Source organism: Sus scrofa, unplaced genomic scaffold (genome assembly GCF_000003025.6).
Source record: "Sus scrofa isolate TJ Tabasco breed Duroc unplaced genomic scaffold, Sscrofa11.1 Contig54, whole genome shotgun sequence".
Taxonomy (NCBI): Eukaryota; Metazoa; Chordata; class Mammalia; order Artiodactyla; family Suidae; genus Sus; species Sus scrofa.
Window position 1 is genome coordinate 41,927 of NW_018085240.1, and position 17,973 is coordinate 59,899.

The following is a 17,973-nucleotide window of genomic DNA, read 5'->3' on the forward strand; positions in this document are numbered from 1 at the left end:
TCAAACCACAAGAGGAGAGAACAATAGAAGGAGGGAAGGAAACAGGAGCAACCAAAACAAATTCAAAACAATGAATAAAATGGCAATAAGAACATACATAGCAACAATTACCTTCAATGTGAATGGACTAAACGCCCCAACCAAAAAACAGACTGGCTGAATGGATACAGAAACAAGACCCATATATATGCTGCCTTCAAGAGACCCTCTTCACTTCTAGGGACACATACAAATTGAAAGTGAGAGGATGGAAGAAAGTATTCCATGCGAATGGGGATCAAAAGAAAGCTGGAGTAGCAATACTCATGTCAGGCAAAATAGACTTTAAAATGAAGATTATTTTAAGACACAAGGAAGGACACTACAGAATGATCAAAGGATCAATCCAAGAAGAAGATATAACAATTTGAAATACCCATGCACCCAACATAGGTTCACCACAATATGTAAGGCAACTGCTAACAACCTTAAAAGGAGAAATCGACAATAACACAATCATAGTGGGGGACTTTAATACCCCACTGACAGCAATGGACAGATCATCCAGACAGAAAATCAGTAAGGAAACACGGGCCCTGAATAAAGCATTAGACCAGATGGACTTAATAGATATTTATAGGACATTCCATCCAAAACCAACAGAATACACATTCTTCTCAAGTGCACACAGAACATTCTCTAAGATGGATCACATCCTGGGCTACAAATCAAGCCTTGGTGACTTTAAGAAAATTGAAATCATTGGCGTTCCCGTTGTGGCACAGTGGTTAACGAATCCGACTAGGAACCATGAGGTTGCGGGTTCAGTCCCTGCCCTTGCTCAGTGGGTTAACGATCTGGCATTGCTGTGAGCTGTGGTGTAGGTTGCAGATGCGGCTCGGATCCCACATTGCTGTGGCTCCGGTGTAGGCCGGTGGCTACAGCTCCGATTCGACCCCCAGCCTGGGAACCTCCATATGCTGTGGGAGTGGACTAAGAAATAGTTAAAAAGACAAAACAATAAATAAAAGAAAATTGAAATCATATCAAGCATCTTTTCCAACCACAACACTATATGACTGGAAATCAATAACAGGAAAAAACTGCAAAAAACACAAACACATGGAGACTCAATAACATGCTACTCCACAGCCAATGGATCACTGAAGAAATCAAAGAAGAAATGAAAAAATACCTAGAAGCATATGGCAACAAAGACATGACACTCCAAAACTTACGGGATGCAGCAAAAGCCGTTCTAAGAGGAAAGTTTATAGCAATACAAGCCAATCTCAGAAAATACAAAACAACCACAAAACTATTAACAAAATGTACACACCTATCAATAATTACTTTATATGTAAATAGATTAAATGCTCTAGTCAAAAGAAACAGAGTGGTTGAATGGATACATAAACAAGACCCATATATATGTGGGTGATTGAATGGATACATAAACAAGACCCTACAGTATATATGTTACTGCCTACAGTGTATATGTGTGTGTGTGTGTGTGTGTGTGTGTGTGTGTGTGTGTGTGTGTGTATCTATCTATATATATAGATATACACTGCCTACAAGAGACTTCAGATATAAAGACACAAAGACTGAAAGTAAGGGAATGGAATAAGGTATTCTAGACAAAAGGCAATGAAACGAAAGCTGGGGTTAGCAATAATTACATCAGAGAAAACACTTTAAAACCAAGACTAGGATTTCCCACTATGGCGCAGTGGAGAGGAATCCAAATAGTAACCATGAGGTTGCGGGATTCGATCCCTGGCCTCACTCAATGGGTTAAGGACCCGGTGTTGCCATGAGCTGTGGTGTAGGTTGCATATGCAGCTTGGATCTGCTGTTGCTGTGGCTGTGGTGTAAGCTGACGGCTACAGCTCCCATTAGACCCCTAGCCTGTAAACCTTCACATGCTGTGGGTGTGGCCCCCCAAACCAAAAATGTAAATAAAACCAAGGCTATAACAAGAGACAAAGATGGATATTACTAATTATAAATGGAGCAATCCAAAAGGAAGATACAAAAAAAAACCTGTAAATATATAGGTACCCAACATAGGAGCACCTAAATACATAAAACAAATCTCAACAAACATACAAGGAGAAATTGACAGTAACACAATTAGAGTAAGGGACTTTAACACCTCACTTACATCAATGAACAGATCACCCAAACAGAAAATCAGGACGGAAATACTGACCTTAAATGACATAGAAGACTAGATGAACTTCAGATATATATATAAAGCATTTCATCCCAAAGCATCTGAATACACTTTCTTTTCAAGTGCACATGGATCGTCTCCAGGACAGATTACATACTAAGCCACATAACAAGCCTTGGTAAATGTAAGAAAACTGAAATCATATCAAGCATCTTTTCTGACCAGAACACTAGGAGACTTGAAATCAACTCTCAGGAAAAAACTGCAAAAATCAAACAGGTGGAAGATAAACAACTTGTTCCTAAACAACTAATGGATCACCGAAGAAAGAGAATATCAAAAAATACCTGGAGGCAAATGAAAATGGAAACACAACCATCCAAAATCTATAGGACGAAAGAAAAGTAATTCTAAGGGGGAAACTTACAGGAATACAAGCACCCTCAGGAAACAAACAAAAATCTCAAAAAAGCAACCTCACTTTGTACCTAAAGGAATCAGTTAGGAATAAACAAACACCGGCAGTCTTCCTTTCCCACTGGCAGCAAAGCTTGTTGCCAATGTCCTGTCCACGGTCCATCACATGCGGTGGGGTGCTGCTCCAGACATGACTGCCTGTTTGCAGCGTGGATTTTAACCAAGGCACCGACAACATCACCATGAGGCAGGGGGACACAGCCATCCTCAGTTACAGGTCACTACAACTGTAAGTGAAAATGCCTCACTCATTTTCAAGTGCTGGGACAGAACACATTGACACTCACCAGGGAGGATCTCTGCATGGTTTGGAGAGCAAACAGTCAGGAGGATGGGATTAAGATGGCAGAATAGAAGGACTGGAGCTCAACTTCTCTCCTAAAAACAACAAAATTCACAACTAAAGACTGAGCACTCTTCACCAAAATGGACTGGAAACCTTAAAAAAGATACCCTACTCCAGAAGAAAAAGAGGAGAGGAGGGGCGATTTTGCAATATAAACAATCTCTTACCTCCTGGGTGGGAAGCTCCACAGACTGGAAACTAACTGGTTCACAGAGACTCACTTACAGGAGTGAGAGTTCTGAGCCACATATCAAACTCTCACGTGTGGGGATCTGGCACAGGGAGAAAGAGCCCCAGAGCATCTGGCATTGAAGGCCAGTGGGGCTTATGCACAAGAGCTCCACGGGACTGGGGGAAATGGAGACCTCATTCTCAAAAGGTGCACACAGACTGTTTGATGACAGCTCTTCTGACTGTGGTCATGCATTACTGTGGTCTTGATTTGCACTTCTCTAATCATTAGCGATGTTGAGCATCTTTTTCATTTTCCTGTTGGCCATGTGTATGACGCCGTTGAAGAAACGTCTATTTAGGTATTCTGCCCATTTTTTGGATTGAGTTGTTTTTCTGCTATTGAACTGCATGAGCTGTCTGTATATTCTGGACATTAGCCCCTTTTTTGGTTGCATTGTTTGCAATGTAATGTTCTCTCAGTCCGTGGGGTGTTCTTTCATTTTGTTGATGGTTTCCTTTGCTGTGCAAAAGCTTTTAAGTTGAATTAAGTCCCATTTGTTTATTTTTACTTTTTTTTTTTTACCTTTGAATACAGATATAAGAAAATATTGCTATGATTTATGTCCAAGAATGCTTTGCCTATGTTTTCTCATAGGAGTTTTATGGCATCATGTCTCACATCTAGGTCTTTAAACCATTTTGAGTGTATTTTTGTATATGACATGAGGGACTAATTTCATTGACACACAATGTTCCCCAACTTTCCCAATGCCACCTGTTAAAGAGACTGTCTTTTCTCCATCATATGTATCTTTCCTCCTTTGTCACAGATTAATTGACCATAGATGTGTAGTTTTATTTCTGGGCTCTCTAGTTTGCTCCACTGATAGGTCTGTTTTTGCATACATATCACACTGCTTTGATTACCATGGCTTTGTAGTATTGTCTAAAATCTGGGGGAGTTATGCCCTCCAGCTTTCTTTTTCCTCAGGATTGAGAACAATGGCATTAAATCTATAGATTGTTTTGGATGGTATGATCATTTTTACAATATTAATTTTTCCATATAAGAGCATGGGATATCTTTGCAAGGATCATCCTCAATTCATTTTATCAATGTCTTATAGTTTTCAGCATACACCTCTTTATTTTAGTTTCCTTGGCTAATTTTATTTTATGCTATTTTTTTTTTGTTTGTTTCTTAGGGCTGCACCCATGGCATGTGGAAGTTCCAAGGCTAGGGGTCACACTGGAGCTACAGCTGCTGGCCTATGCCACAGACACAGCAATGCAGAATCCGAGCCACATCTGTGCCGTACACCACAGCCCATGGCAACACCAGATCCTTAACCCACTGAGGCCAGGGATAGAACCCACAAGCTCCATGGTCCTGGTGAGATTTGTTTCCACTGCACCATGATGGGAACTCCTCCTTGGCTGATTTTATTCCTAGGTGTTCCATTCCATTCCACTCCACTCCATTCCATTGTCAGCTGCCCCTGCAGCATGCAGAAGTTCCTGGGCCAGGAATCAAACCTGCAACACAGAAACGACCCAAGCTATAGCAGTGACAATGCTGGATCCTTAATCTGCTGTGCTACCAGAAACTCCTTGGACATGATTTTAAATGGGGTTTATTTTTTTACTTTCTCTTTTCTCATATTTCATTTTTAGGGTAAACATATGCAACAGGTTTCTGTTTATTAATCTTTTACCCTGCTACCTTGCTGAGTTCTTCTATTAGTTCTAAAAGTTTTCGTGTGAAGTCTTTAGGGTTTTCTATGTAGAGTATCATGTCTACACTTTTACCTCTTCTCTTCCAATTAGGATACTTTTTGTTTCATTTTTTTTTGGTCTGACTGCAGTGGCTAGGACTTCCAAAACTATGTTCACTAGAACTGGTGAGAGTGGGCATCCTTGTCTTGTTCCTGAACTTGGCAGGACATGTTTAACTGCTGAGTAGTATGTTGGCTATGGGCAGTAAGCGGCTTTTATGATGGTGAGATATGTTCCCTCTATGCCCGCTTTGGTGAGAGTTTTTCTCATGAGTGGATGATGGATTCCAACAAATGCTTTTCCTGCATCTATGGAGATGATCATGTGTTTTCTGATTCTCTTTTGCTAAGGCGGTGTATCACCTTGATTGATTTGCAAATGTTGAACCATCCTTGGGAACAGGGTCAGATTTGTGCATTGATTTCTTATACAGCAGTGGGGAAATGAAATAGAATGATAACACAGGAAGGCTATGAACAATTCAGCTAAGAGATAAGGGCCTGCACTACTGACAGACTGAAAAGACAACCCCACAGACTGGGAGAAAATATATTCAAATCACATATCTGATAAGGGATTAATATGCAGAATATATAGAGAACTCATCAAACTCAATGATACAATGCAAAAATGGGCAAGGGACTTGCTTATACAGCTCTCTAAAGAAAATATGCAAATGACCAATAAGAACATGAAAAGAAGTTCGACATCACTAATAACTAGGAAACTGCAAATCAAAACCAAAATGAGGTATCACCTCACACTTACCAGGATGGATACCATAGAAAAAAAACCAACAATCAGGAAATAACAAGTGCTAATGATGTGGAGAAATTGGAACCTTTATGCACAGTTGGTGGGAATATAAAATGGTACAGCTGGGGTGGAAAACAGCTTGGTGGTTCCTCAAAAAATTAAAAACAGAATTACCATAGGATCCAGCAATTGCACTTCTGGGATATACCCTGAACAATTTTTTTTTTGTCTTTTTAGGGCTGCACCCGTGGCATATGGAGGTTCCTGGGCTAGGCGTCAAATTGGAACTGTAGCTGCTGGCCTACACCACAGCCACAGCAACGCCAGATCCAAGCTGCATCTGTGACCTACACCACAGCTCATGGCAATGCCGTATCCTTAACCCACTGAGTGAGGCCAGGGATCAAGCCTGCATCCTCATGGATGCTAGTCAGTTTTGTTTCCATGGAGCCATGCCCTACCCTAAAGAATTGAAAGTAGGGACTCAAAGAGATATCTGCACACCCAGTTTCATAAAGGTATGCAAAATAGACAAAAGGTGGAACTATCCCAAGGGCCTATGGACAGTTGAATGGGTAAGCAAAATATGGTATATACAACCAGCCCTCCATAGCCATGATTTCTGTGTCCCAAAGAGTCATCAACTGCAAATCAAAATTATTCAGAAAAAAAATTCCAGAAGGTTCCAAACAGCAAAACATTTTTTTCAACGAGCAAAACTTGAATTTGCCTCATGCCACCAACACAGCCTTTATAATTATTTACATATCATTTACATATGTATTATAAAGTAATCTAGAGATGATTTAAAGGACACAGGACAATGTCCACTGGTTAAATGCAAATACTATGCCACTTTATATAAGGGAAATTGAGCATTGCAAATTTTGGTATTTGGGGTGGGGGGGTTCTGGAACCAAGTCCCTGCATATACTGAAAAAACCACCACATATAATGGAATATTATTTGGCCGCAAAAAGAAAGGAAATTCTGACACATGCTACAACATGGAGGAACTTTGAGGACATTATGTTATGCAAAATAATCTAATCAAGAGGACAAGTACTGCATGATTCCACTCATGAAGTATTTAGTGTGGTCAAATTCAAACAGACAAAGTAGAATGGTCTTTGCCAGGAACTGTGGGGAAAATAAAAGGGAAAGGAGTGTTGTTTCTTAATGAGTATAAAGCTTCAGTTTTGCAAGATGAAAGAATTCTGGAAATGGATGGTGGTGGTGGTTGTATAACAATATGAATGTATTTGATACCACTGATGCTTAAAAATGGTGAAAATGATAGATTTCATGTCATGTGTATTTTCCCACATTAGGAGCAAGAGCCTGAACTAAGATAGTTGTGATGTATTTGGAGAAAATCTAGAAGGATGCCTACATTCATGACTGGGGAGATGACAGTGGCACCAACTGAGATGGGACACAGGGAAAGAAGAGTGTTTGGTGGAAAGAAGTTCAGATGTTTGACACATTAAATTTGAAGTGCCTGAAGCAGTCATATTGTTGAGGATACTGGACAGAAGTAATTCACTTTCCCATGGAGAGCCAGGGTGTGTGGAGGCAGAAAGGGAAGGAATGTGTGGGGGAGGGAGAGAGAGGAGGTAAAAAGGAGGAAAAAAAATAGAAAAGTAAAAATATGTGAAATCTCTATGAAGGGAAGAGAATATAATTTGTGGAGCCAAACAGCTGGGCTCTCATCCTAGGCTGGCCATTTACCCATCCTAGGACCTTGGCAAATTTCTTGGCCTCTCTGTGACTCATTTCCCTCATCTGTAAAATGGAGATAACACCTACCCCAAGGAGTGTTGGAAAAGATAAAGTAATCTCATTTATGGAAAGAATGTAAAAAAAGTACCTGAAATACAGTTAAGTGCTTCATCAAGTCTTAGCTATTATTTTCATGGCACTGAGGGAAAGTAAAAATAAAATAAAGAAAAATACTACTTTAGAGGCCTGGATACAAAGGAAAGGGTTACCTGTTTTTGTGTTGGACCTTGCTTTGAAAAATAACCAAAAAGGAAAAGAGCCATGGGAACTAAAGGGAAAAACAAACAAAACAAAAAAAACCCTTGAGTTATGTTTTTGAAAATTCATGGAAAATATTTCTAAAGGACTAATTTCATAAAAATATTACTTACCTTTACAAGAAGTTGCCTTCCAATGCCAAACCTCACAAAGAATAATAAAAAAAAGTCCAGCAAACATTGTCTTAATAATAGAGGTGACGCCTCCCATAGTTACATAAGCAGCATACTGAACCTAGATGAAGAATAGAAAGCCAGGATGTCACTCCCTCCGTTCTTAGACCAAGTCATCATAAAGAATGTGAGTTACTTCTAACTTACTCCTTGGTCATAAATACCGAACAAAAGCAGTTTCCACTTTATGAATGTGTTATGGTTCTAAAAGCTTGTTCAGAAACCAGACACTGAGAAGACAGTTTAAAAAAGAAATTGTAATTAGCTCCCTCTACTTGAACACAGAAGTCCACATAATCTGTGTAGGAAAAATCTGTAATAATACACTTCAGATTAACAATAAGATATTAGAAAGCGAAGACTCCACTTACAACCTTTAATGACAAAATACTTAAAAAAAAAAAAACACCCAAGATCGCCTCCTCTTCAAGTCTCAGCAATGGGAGTAATTACTGCCTTAATCAAACAGAGTAGGATGGTACTCCAGAGGTATCAAGGAGAGAAGAGGGAAGAACCCAGACATCTCCATAAGCAAGAGAGAGAGAGAATTCTAGCAGCTGAAACTCTTAATAGGATGACTGGGTGTTCATGACACCACGATTTCTTGCACTGAACTTGCTCTGTTGGATTACATTAAAAAGGTATTCGGCAGAATTTCCTTTGTGGCTCAGTAGGTTACCAACTTGGCTAGTATCCATGAGGATGCAGGTTCGATCCCTGGCCTTGTTCAGTGGGTTGAGGATCTGGTCTTGCCGTGAGCTGTGGCGTGGGTCACAGAGGAGGCTTGGATCTAGTGTTGCATTGCTATGGCTGTAGTGTAGACTGGCAACTGTAGCTCTGATTTGACCCCTAGCCTGGGAACCTCCATATGCCTCAGGTACAGCCCAAAAAAGACCAAAAAACAAAAAACAAAAAACAAAACAAAAAAAGGTATTCAGCAGGCCAGATCTGAATTATGGGAGGAGGCCATTACCAACCCCATAAAATACACAATGCTTTATACACTACTAATTCTTTATGCTTACAGAAATGAAACATGCAGTATTTAGCTCTTTTTTTTCTTTGCTTTATAAACATAAAAATCCTCAATAAACTGATAGAGGAACTGAATCAAATATAGACTATTCTTTATTAAAAAATAAATCATGTACACTTACAGGTGACTGCTCTAAATTTTCACGCAAGTAACGCTGAGTCTGCTTCACAACAGACACATCTGCTCCCAGGAAAGGAATGGAATAACTGTTGAGTTCTCTGCAATAAGAAACTGGCCACCTGCAAGACAGACCCACGCTGCAACTTCTCTGTTTATAGTGACCACAACTTGAATTGGTTTATTTCAGAATAAAAACCTTAACCTTTCTAGAAGCAGTTAATAAAACAATGAAGATGGTAGACCTGTTCTTAATTAAAACTACTTCAGTATTTGTTCTTTGTCCTCTACAACGACATCCAAACAAATGACAAGGTGTAAAAATGAAGTAGGCTTCACACCATGGGCACTTAACATGTAGAGTTTAACCACATTTTATATCCCATCAATTTCCCTAGACAATGCTCAAAGGAAAACTCATTTCAACAGCCAAACTCTGAGTTTAGAGTTCTCACATACAAATTCTATTAAAAGACTGCCTGATTCATGTCCATAAGATCATCACGTTTTTACTGCATAAAATTTAATTGATGTTTAATTTTGATATTGGTAGTGAAGGGTCATAAAACCACTTTTTCCTCAGAATCCATGTTTATTATTATATACAAAGTACTTAATCTTGGGGTAACATATCGATTGTACTTTATTGAAATGTGAACACATAAAAGAGTATCTGAAACAGAGGAAGTGCTTCATCAAGTCTTAGCTATCCTGCGCTCATGATAAAAAAATCTCCAGGCTTTTCTTAGCAGCGTATGCTATTAACAGCCAGATCAACAACATGCTTCGATAAACTGAAGAATAGATTTTTGAGATAATATATACCACAATCAGACAGCAGTCACTCAAATAAGCCAGCATAGAGATTTAATCATGAACATGTTTCAATGGAAATACAATTAAAAGAGAAAAAAAAGAGTCATCAAAATCGTAAAATGTGGGCAAGGGATGTTAGGAAATAAATAGACCCTTTTTTCTTTTGTTTGTTTCTCTTCTTAATTTTAATATAGTAATGAAGTGTTTGAACCCACAGGACAATCAGGCTAAAACACCCAATTATAGGAAGGGGTTAGCATACTTAAAAAACAGGGCAACCACAAGCCAAAACCAAACACTGTATTCGCAAAAAATGAAAAACAACAACAACAACAACACTCCAACAGATAATAACCGGAGACCATCCAACCAAAAAAAGAAAGGAAGAATGGAGAACCATAGAATTAACTGGAACATGAGGTTCAAAATGGCAATAAATAATCATCTATCAATTATCACCTTAAATGTCAATGGGCTGAATGCTCCAGTCAAAAGACAGAGTGGCTGAGTGGATAAAATGGCAAAACCATCAATATGCTGCCTACAAAAAACTCACCTTATGACAAAGGACAAATATAGATTGAAAGTGAAGGGGTGGGAAAAAACATTTCACACCAATAGACATGACAGGAAAGCAAGAGTTGCAACACTCATATCAGACAAAATAGACTTTAAAACAAAAGACATAAAGAAAAAGAAGGACACTATTTAATGATTAAGGGATCCATCCAAGGAGAGGATGTTACTATCGTCAACATATACGCGCCAAATACAGGAGCACCCAGATTCATACAACAAATATTAACAGACATAAAGGGAGAAGTTGATGGGAATACAATCATAGTAGGAGACTTTAATACCCCACTCACACCAATGGACAGATCCTCTAGACAGAAAACCAATAAAGCAACAGAGATCTTGAAGGAAACAATAGAAAAGTTAGACTTCATTGATATCTTCGGGACACTACATCCAAAAAAATCAGAATACACGTTCTTCTCAAATGCACATGCAACATTCTCAAGAATTGACCACATACTGGGACACAAAGCTAACCTCAACAAATTTAGCAGCATAGAAATTATCTCAAGTACCTTCTCTGACCACAACGCCATGAAATTAGAACTCAACCATGGGAAAAGAAATGAGAAAAAACCTACTACATGGAGACTAAACAACATGCTACCAAAAAACCAATGGGTCAATTAAGAAATCAAGAAGGAAATTAAAACATACCTTGAAACAAATGATCATAAAGACACAACCTCTCAAAATCTATGGGATGCTGCAAAAGCAGTGCTCAGAGGGAAATTCATAGTGATATAGGCCTTTCTCAAAAAAGAAGATCCCAAATTGAAAACTTAACTCTCCACCTAAACGAATTAGAAAAAGAAGAACAAAAAGACCTAAAGTCAGCAGAAGGAAGGAAATTATAAAGATCAAAGAAGAAATCAATAAAATAGAGACTCAAAAAACAATAGAGAAAATTAATAAAACTAAGAGCTGGTTCTTTGAAAAGGTGAACAAAATTGACAAACCCCTGGCCAGACTCACTAAAAAGAGGAGAGAAAGAACCCAAATAACCAAAATTATAAAAGGAAAAGGAGAAATCACAATGGATACAGCAGAAATACAAAAAACCATAAGAGAATACTATGAACAAGTATACGGCAACAAGTTTGACAATCTGGAAGAAATGGACAATTTTCTAGAATCTTACAGCTTGCCAAAACTGAATCAAGCAAAAACAGACCAACTGAACAGACCCATCACTAGAAGTGAAATTGAAGAGGTCATAAAATCACTCCCTACAAATAAAAGTCCAGGACCAGATGGCTTCACAGGCGAATTCTATCAAACATATAAAGAGGAATTGGTGCCCATCCTCCTTAAACTCTTTCAAAGGTTGAAGAAGAAGGAATACTCCCAAAGACATTCTATGATGCCACCATCACCCTCATTCCAAAACCAGACAGAGATAACACCAAAAGAGAAAACTATCGGCCAATATCTTTGATGAATATAGATGCAAAAATTCTCAACCAAATCTTAGCCAACCGAATCCAACAACATATCAAAAAAATTATACACCATGACCAGGTAGGGTTCACCCCAGGTTCACAAGGATGGTTCAACATATGCAAATCAATCAATCTCATACACCACATTCACAAAAGAAAAGTCAAAAATCATATGATCATCTCAATAGACGTAGAAAAAGCATTTGACAAAGTCCAACATCCATTCATGATCAAGACCCTCGCCAAAGTGGGTATAGAGGGAACATTCCTGAATATAATCAAAGCCATTTATGAGAAACCCACAATGAATATAATACTCAAGGGGGAAAAACTGAAAGCCTTCTCCCTCAAATCTGGAACAAGACAGGGATGCCCACTCTCACCACTGCTCTTCAACGTAGTTTTGGAAGTCCTAGCCACAGCAATGAGACAAACAAAAGAAGTAAACGGCATCCATATAGGAAGAGAAGAGATCAAACTGTCACTGTTCACAGATGACATGATCCTATACATAGAAAACCCTAAGGACTCAACTCCAAAACTACTTGAACTGATTAATAAATTCAGCAAAGTAGCAGGATATGAGATTAACATTCAGAAGTCAGCTGCATTTCTGTATGCCAGCAATGAAATATTAGAAATGGAATACAAAAACACGATACCTTTTAAAATTGCACCTCACAAAATCAAATACCTCGGAATACACCTGACCAAAGAGGTAAAGGACCTATATGCCGAGAACTATAAAACATTAATCAAAGACATCAAAGTAGATGTAATGAAATGGAAAGATATTCCATGCTCCTGGATTGGGAAAATCAATATTGTAAAAATGGCCATCCTACCCAAAGCAATCTACAGATTCAATGCAATCCCTATCAAATTACCCATGACATTGTTCACAGAACTAGAACAAACAATCCAAAAATGTATATGGAACAGCTAAAGACCAAGAATCCCCAAAGCAATCCTGAGAAACAAAAACCAAGCAGGAGGCATAACTCTCCCAGACTTCAAGAAATACTACAAAGCCACAGTCATCAAAACAGTGTGGTACTGGTATCAAACAGGCAGACAGACCAATGGAACAGGATAGAGAACCCAGAAAGAAACCCAGACACCTATGGTCAATTAATCTTTGACAAGGGAGGCAAGAACATAAAACGGGAAAAAGAAACTCTATTCAGCAAGCATTGCTGGGAAACCTGGAGAGCTGCATGCAAAGCAAGGAAACTAGACCACACCCTCACACCATGCACAAAAATAAAACTCAAAATGGCTGAAAGACTTAAGTAGAAGACAGGACACCATCAAACTCCTAGAAGAGAACATAAGCAAAACACTCTCTGACATCAACATCATGAATATCTTCTCAGGTCAGTCTCTCAAAGCAATAGAAATAAGAGCAAAAATAAACCCATGGGACCTCATCAAACTGAAAAGCCTTTGCACAGCAAAGGAAACCCAAAAGAAAACAAAAAGACAACTTGCAGAATGAGAGAAAACAGTTTCAAATGATGCAACTGACAAGGGCTTAATCTCTAGAATAAATAAGCAACTTATACAACTCAACAGCAAAAAAGCCAATCAACCAATGGAAAAATGGGCAAAAGACCTGAATAGACATTTCTCCAAGGAAGATATACAGATAGCCAGCAAACACATGAGAAAATCCTCAACATCGCTGATTATAAGAGAAATGCAAATCCAAACTACCATGAGATACCACCTCACACCAGTCAGAATGGCTATCATTAAGAAGTCCACAAATAACAAGTGTTGGAGAGGTTGTGGAGAAAAGGGAACCCTCCTGCACTGTTGGTGGGAATGTAAACTGGTACAGCCACTATGGAGAACAGTTTGGAGATACCTTAGAAATCTATCCATAGAACTTCCATATGACCCCACAATCCCACTCTTGGGCATATGTCTGCACAAAACTCTCCTTAAAAGAGACACATGCACCCGCATGTTCATTGCAGCACTATTCACAATAGCCAGGACATGGAAACAACAACCCACATGTCCATCAACGGATGATCGGATTCGGAATATGTGGTGTACATATACAGAATGGAATCCTACTCAGCCATAAAAAGAATGACATAATGCCATTTGCAGCAACATGGATGGAACTAGAGACTCTCATACTGTGTGAAATGAGTCAGAAAGATAAAGACAAATACCGTATGATATCACTTAAAATTGCAACCTAATATCCAGCACAAATGTACATCTCTACAAAAAAGAAAATCACGTACTTGGAAAATAGACTTGTGGCTGCCTGATGGGAGAGGGAGGGAGTGGGAGGGATCGGGAGCTTGGGCTTATCAGATACAACCTAGAATAGATTTACAAGGAGATCCTGCTGAGTAGCATTGAGAACTATGTCTAGATACTCATATTGCAACCGAACAAAGGGTGGGGGAAAAAATGTATACATGTAAGGATAACTTGATCCCTTTGCTGTACAGTGGGAATAAAACAAATAAATAAAAAAAAGAAAGCAGCCTAAACTGAAAATGAGAAAATAACTGAAGCACACTGACCCTCACAGTATAAATAAAGACATGATGGAATGACAGAGGAATGTTTGCTTACCTCCAACTGAAAACGCACCGACGTTTTAGAGAAGAGATGATGGGAGTTGAATTCAGAAGAACAGTAGGATTTTCCAGGGAAAAGAAAATCCAAATAAAGGAAAAACTGTTTGTAAAAGTGCAAAAAAAAAAAAAAAGAGGGCTGGTCTGGTCAGGATACCCGAACCAGAGAGTAGGCCAGAGTGGAGCGTGGGCCAGATCCGGAACGACCCTGTGTATCATGCTCTCAAGACTGAATGTGATCTTTTCGGCAGGACTGGGCTCTCCTGGAGGATTTTCAATGGGATGGTGGTTGAAGATAACAGCACAGACACATCACTCAACGTGTGGTATTAGAAACCCAAACTCCTGGCAGGTAAGAGACAAAGGAAGAGGAAGGCTGGACTAAGGATGAGACATACTTCAAAGACAGAAATCACTGGACTTCCTGAGTAGCTGCTCATGGAGACCTACAACTAATAGCACTACCCGCCAAAATAAAGACAAACCGGACCAGGGAAGGCTTGGAGGGGATACATTTAATATTGGCCAGAGTAGATATTTTGAGTCTGTACTATTTTTTGGGGGCGGACTGCAGCTGCCAGCCCAGATGTGAGTCACATCCACGACCTACACCATGGCTTGTGGCAACACCAGATCCTTAACCCACTGAGCGAGGCCAAGGATGGATGGAACACACATTCTTAGGGATACTAGTCGGGTCCCTAACCCGCTGAGCCACAATGGGAACTCTGGTATGTATCATAATCGATTCTGAATCTCCCAAGTTTTTTCTTGCTCAAACTCAAGTTATTAAAAATAAAGTTATTATATAACATAATAATAGTGAATATATGAGAGTCGGTCCCATTTCAAAGGAAGCATGAGGCATTTTTCCCTTTGTGAGGGCAGGGTAAGGAGTAGCACAAACTCCTCTGCTTCTCTCACTCCTCAAAGAATAAGATGGAGAAAGGAGATCATTCGTTTCTTCTAGCCTTCAAAAGAAACAGCTAAAAGGGGAGTTCTCATCGGAGCTCGTAGTTAATGAATCCGACTGGGAGCCATGAGGTTGTGGGTTCGATCCCTGACCTTGCTCAGTGGGTTAAGGATCCAGCGTTGCTGTGCCGGCAGCTGCAACTCTGATTCCACCCCTGGTCTGGGAACTTCCACATGCAGGGCCAGCCCAAAACAAAAAGCAAAAAAAGAAACAAGTACAGGGACACTGCAAAGAAAAGAAAGGGCACTGCAAGGACCCATTCCAGGAGGTCAAACAGCCTCCTCTCCACCTGACTCCATAGCCCCCTCGTCCTCAAGAAGAGCAGATGTGTTTCAGTTCTGGTCCCTCCTATACCAACCACGTCAAACTGCTGAAGCAATGCAGTGCCAAGGAATAAACAAGGGCTTTCAAGGCAGTAAGACCCAAGTTCACTCCCTAACTCCCTCATCTACCAGCTACATGAATCGGTTTACAAATCACTTACATGAACAACTCTGCTGATACAACACACAGCTTAAAGATAGATAAAATGGAAATACAGTTGAGATTAAAATGAAGACCAGCCAAAGCTCTATTTTCCTTGTGTACTCAATGGATCAGATCGGGTGATTTTGACACCTCACCGTCTGAAACACATTTAGAGATTTTGGCCTTCCTCTTGGTTATTCTACCTCCAAATGTCTCAGGCTGGTCAGACGTCCACTGGGTTCAAATCACCTGGGCCTCTTGTTAAACATGCCAGTTACTCAGTCCCACCCTAACCCCCTCCAGTAAAAAGTTGTCTGGGGGAGACTCCAGACACCTGTGTCCCAGGAGCCTCACAGGGGATTCTGACGTGGACAACTGCCCCCACAGCTGCCGCCCACCCTTCTCCCTGAAAATTCTTACCTACTCCCCATTTCAACTCCAACAGGTCTCCTGGTGACTTTCAACTTCTATCTCCAGATCTGCTTACCAGTGAGGCTGCCTTACCTGTGGCTCCTGGTATAAATTCAGGACTTCACACAGACCTTCCCTGACCACCCGTCTAATAGAGACTGATGTGCCCATCTCCTTATCTGCTCTCCCTGTTCTAGAGTTCAGAGCACTGGTCATTTACCGACTGTCATAACCTTATTGGTCTCCCTCAACAGACAGCAAGCTACACGAGTGATTTTGTTTTATTCCCATGACGTCTCCAGACTATTGCCATATAGGTATAACAACCAATAAACAATCAAGGAATGGATCATTTTTGAATCTCTTTCTTTGTACATGTACTTAACATCTGTCCTGGTACAGTAATCCCAAATGTAATGTAAAGACAAATAAAAAGTATATTCGGGGTACAGGGTCAAACTGTTTTACTTAAGGGGCATGCAGTACAAAAAACAAAGTTTGGCCATTACTGCTGTCACCATTAAATTCAACCAGCACACCCCCGGAGTCTCTCTCTCAGGAGACTTTGGTTATATCCATTTGCTCCTTATGAGAAGGAAACACGTCCCATATGGGGTTAAGGCCCTGAATCAGGTCTTCTGCCCCCTGTCCTTATGCTTCTCTGGAACAGGAACTACCACATTCTGCTAGACATGAATAGATTCCTTGTTCCAATACAAAGAAGTGGTGATTACTTACTGGTCTGACACAATTGAGGACCGCCACTGCCTGTTCAGCCATTTCATCAAGGGAGGCTGGATTAGTGATAGCACAAATTATTATTCCAACTTCAGACGGCAGTCTCCGTCTTCCTAAAATCAGAAATAGACTGTTTTAAGCAAATCTGGATATAGCAGTGAAACCTCCTCAATCTTCTTTTCATAGTAACCAGGGATGGCAAACTCACTGCATATACTGAAAGCTGACTCTCCCTCTAAAACAAAAGATAAAACTGTTCTTAATAGAAAAAAGGAAACTACCATGAGGAAAACAGAGCTGATGCTAAGAATCACTACGAAAACCATCACTAACCTTTAAAAGGACATTAGGAACGCGAAAATGCCGCAAAGTGAACATTTTACAACTGTTCAGATGCTTTGTCGATGACTGCGCGGACTTCCAATCCACAAAAAATTATTATAAAAGTATATTCTCATCAACTATTCAACAATTACGTCTGACAAGAAGAGTATGAGGGAGAGGATAGTTGTTAACAACAACCTCCATACGGCAAACAAGGACTGAGGTGAAAAGCCGTCTAGGCACCACCACGCAGGTTCCTGATTAAGCAGATAATGGAAATAAACTGAATCCATACCCTAAGGAAGGCAGGCTTCAGGGCTCAAGGTGTACTCCCTGCCAAAAACTGACCTGAGCACCACAAACAGATAACTAGATAACACACTTGTTGAACAGGAAAAAGAAATGCAAGAGTCTCTTTTAAGAGTGAAAGTCCCTCTCTTGGAAAAGTAAAGAAAGACCAAAAAGCTCTTTGGTCTAGATTCTGTATTTCCTAGGGGCAGCAGGAAGAGTTGTAGGTGAGTCTAGGCTACACGGTAGCTTCTGTACAACCAAACAGGTGAACAATT

General features: G+C 39.9%; 1 protein-coding gene across 11 annotated transcripts in view; it reads right to left on the bottom strand.

Annotated features, from left to right (window-relative positions):
* Positions 1-17,961, bottom strand: part of LOC100521600 — a 54,326-nt gene extending 36,365 nt beyond the window's left edge. For 5 of the 11 annotated variants that reach the window (XR_002341269.1, XR_002341267.1, XR_002341266.1 and 2 more), the window contains exons 1-6: positions 17,417-17,961; positions 17,084-17,318; positions 14,492-14,838; positions 9,058-9,175; positions 7,841-7,961; positions 7,679-7,737 (exon numbers count right to left, since the gene is read on the bottom strand). Coding sequence is in view for 6 of the 11 variants with exons in the window: in XM_021082152.1 (XP_020937811.1) it covers positions 7,679-7,737; positions 7,841-7,961; positions 9,058-9,175; positions 14,492-14,712 (519 nt within the window). In the remaining 5 variants the exon portion in view is untranslated. The remainder of the gene's footprint in view (positions 1-7,678; positions 7,738-7,840; positions 7,962-9,057; positions 9,176-14,491; positions 14,839-17,083; positions 17,319-17,416) is intronic. The other 6 variants (XM_021082156.1, XM_021082153.1, XM_021082158.1 and 3 more) reach the window with 3 other exon arrangements.
* Positions 17,962-17,973: the final 12 nt, after the last annotated feature.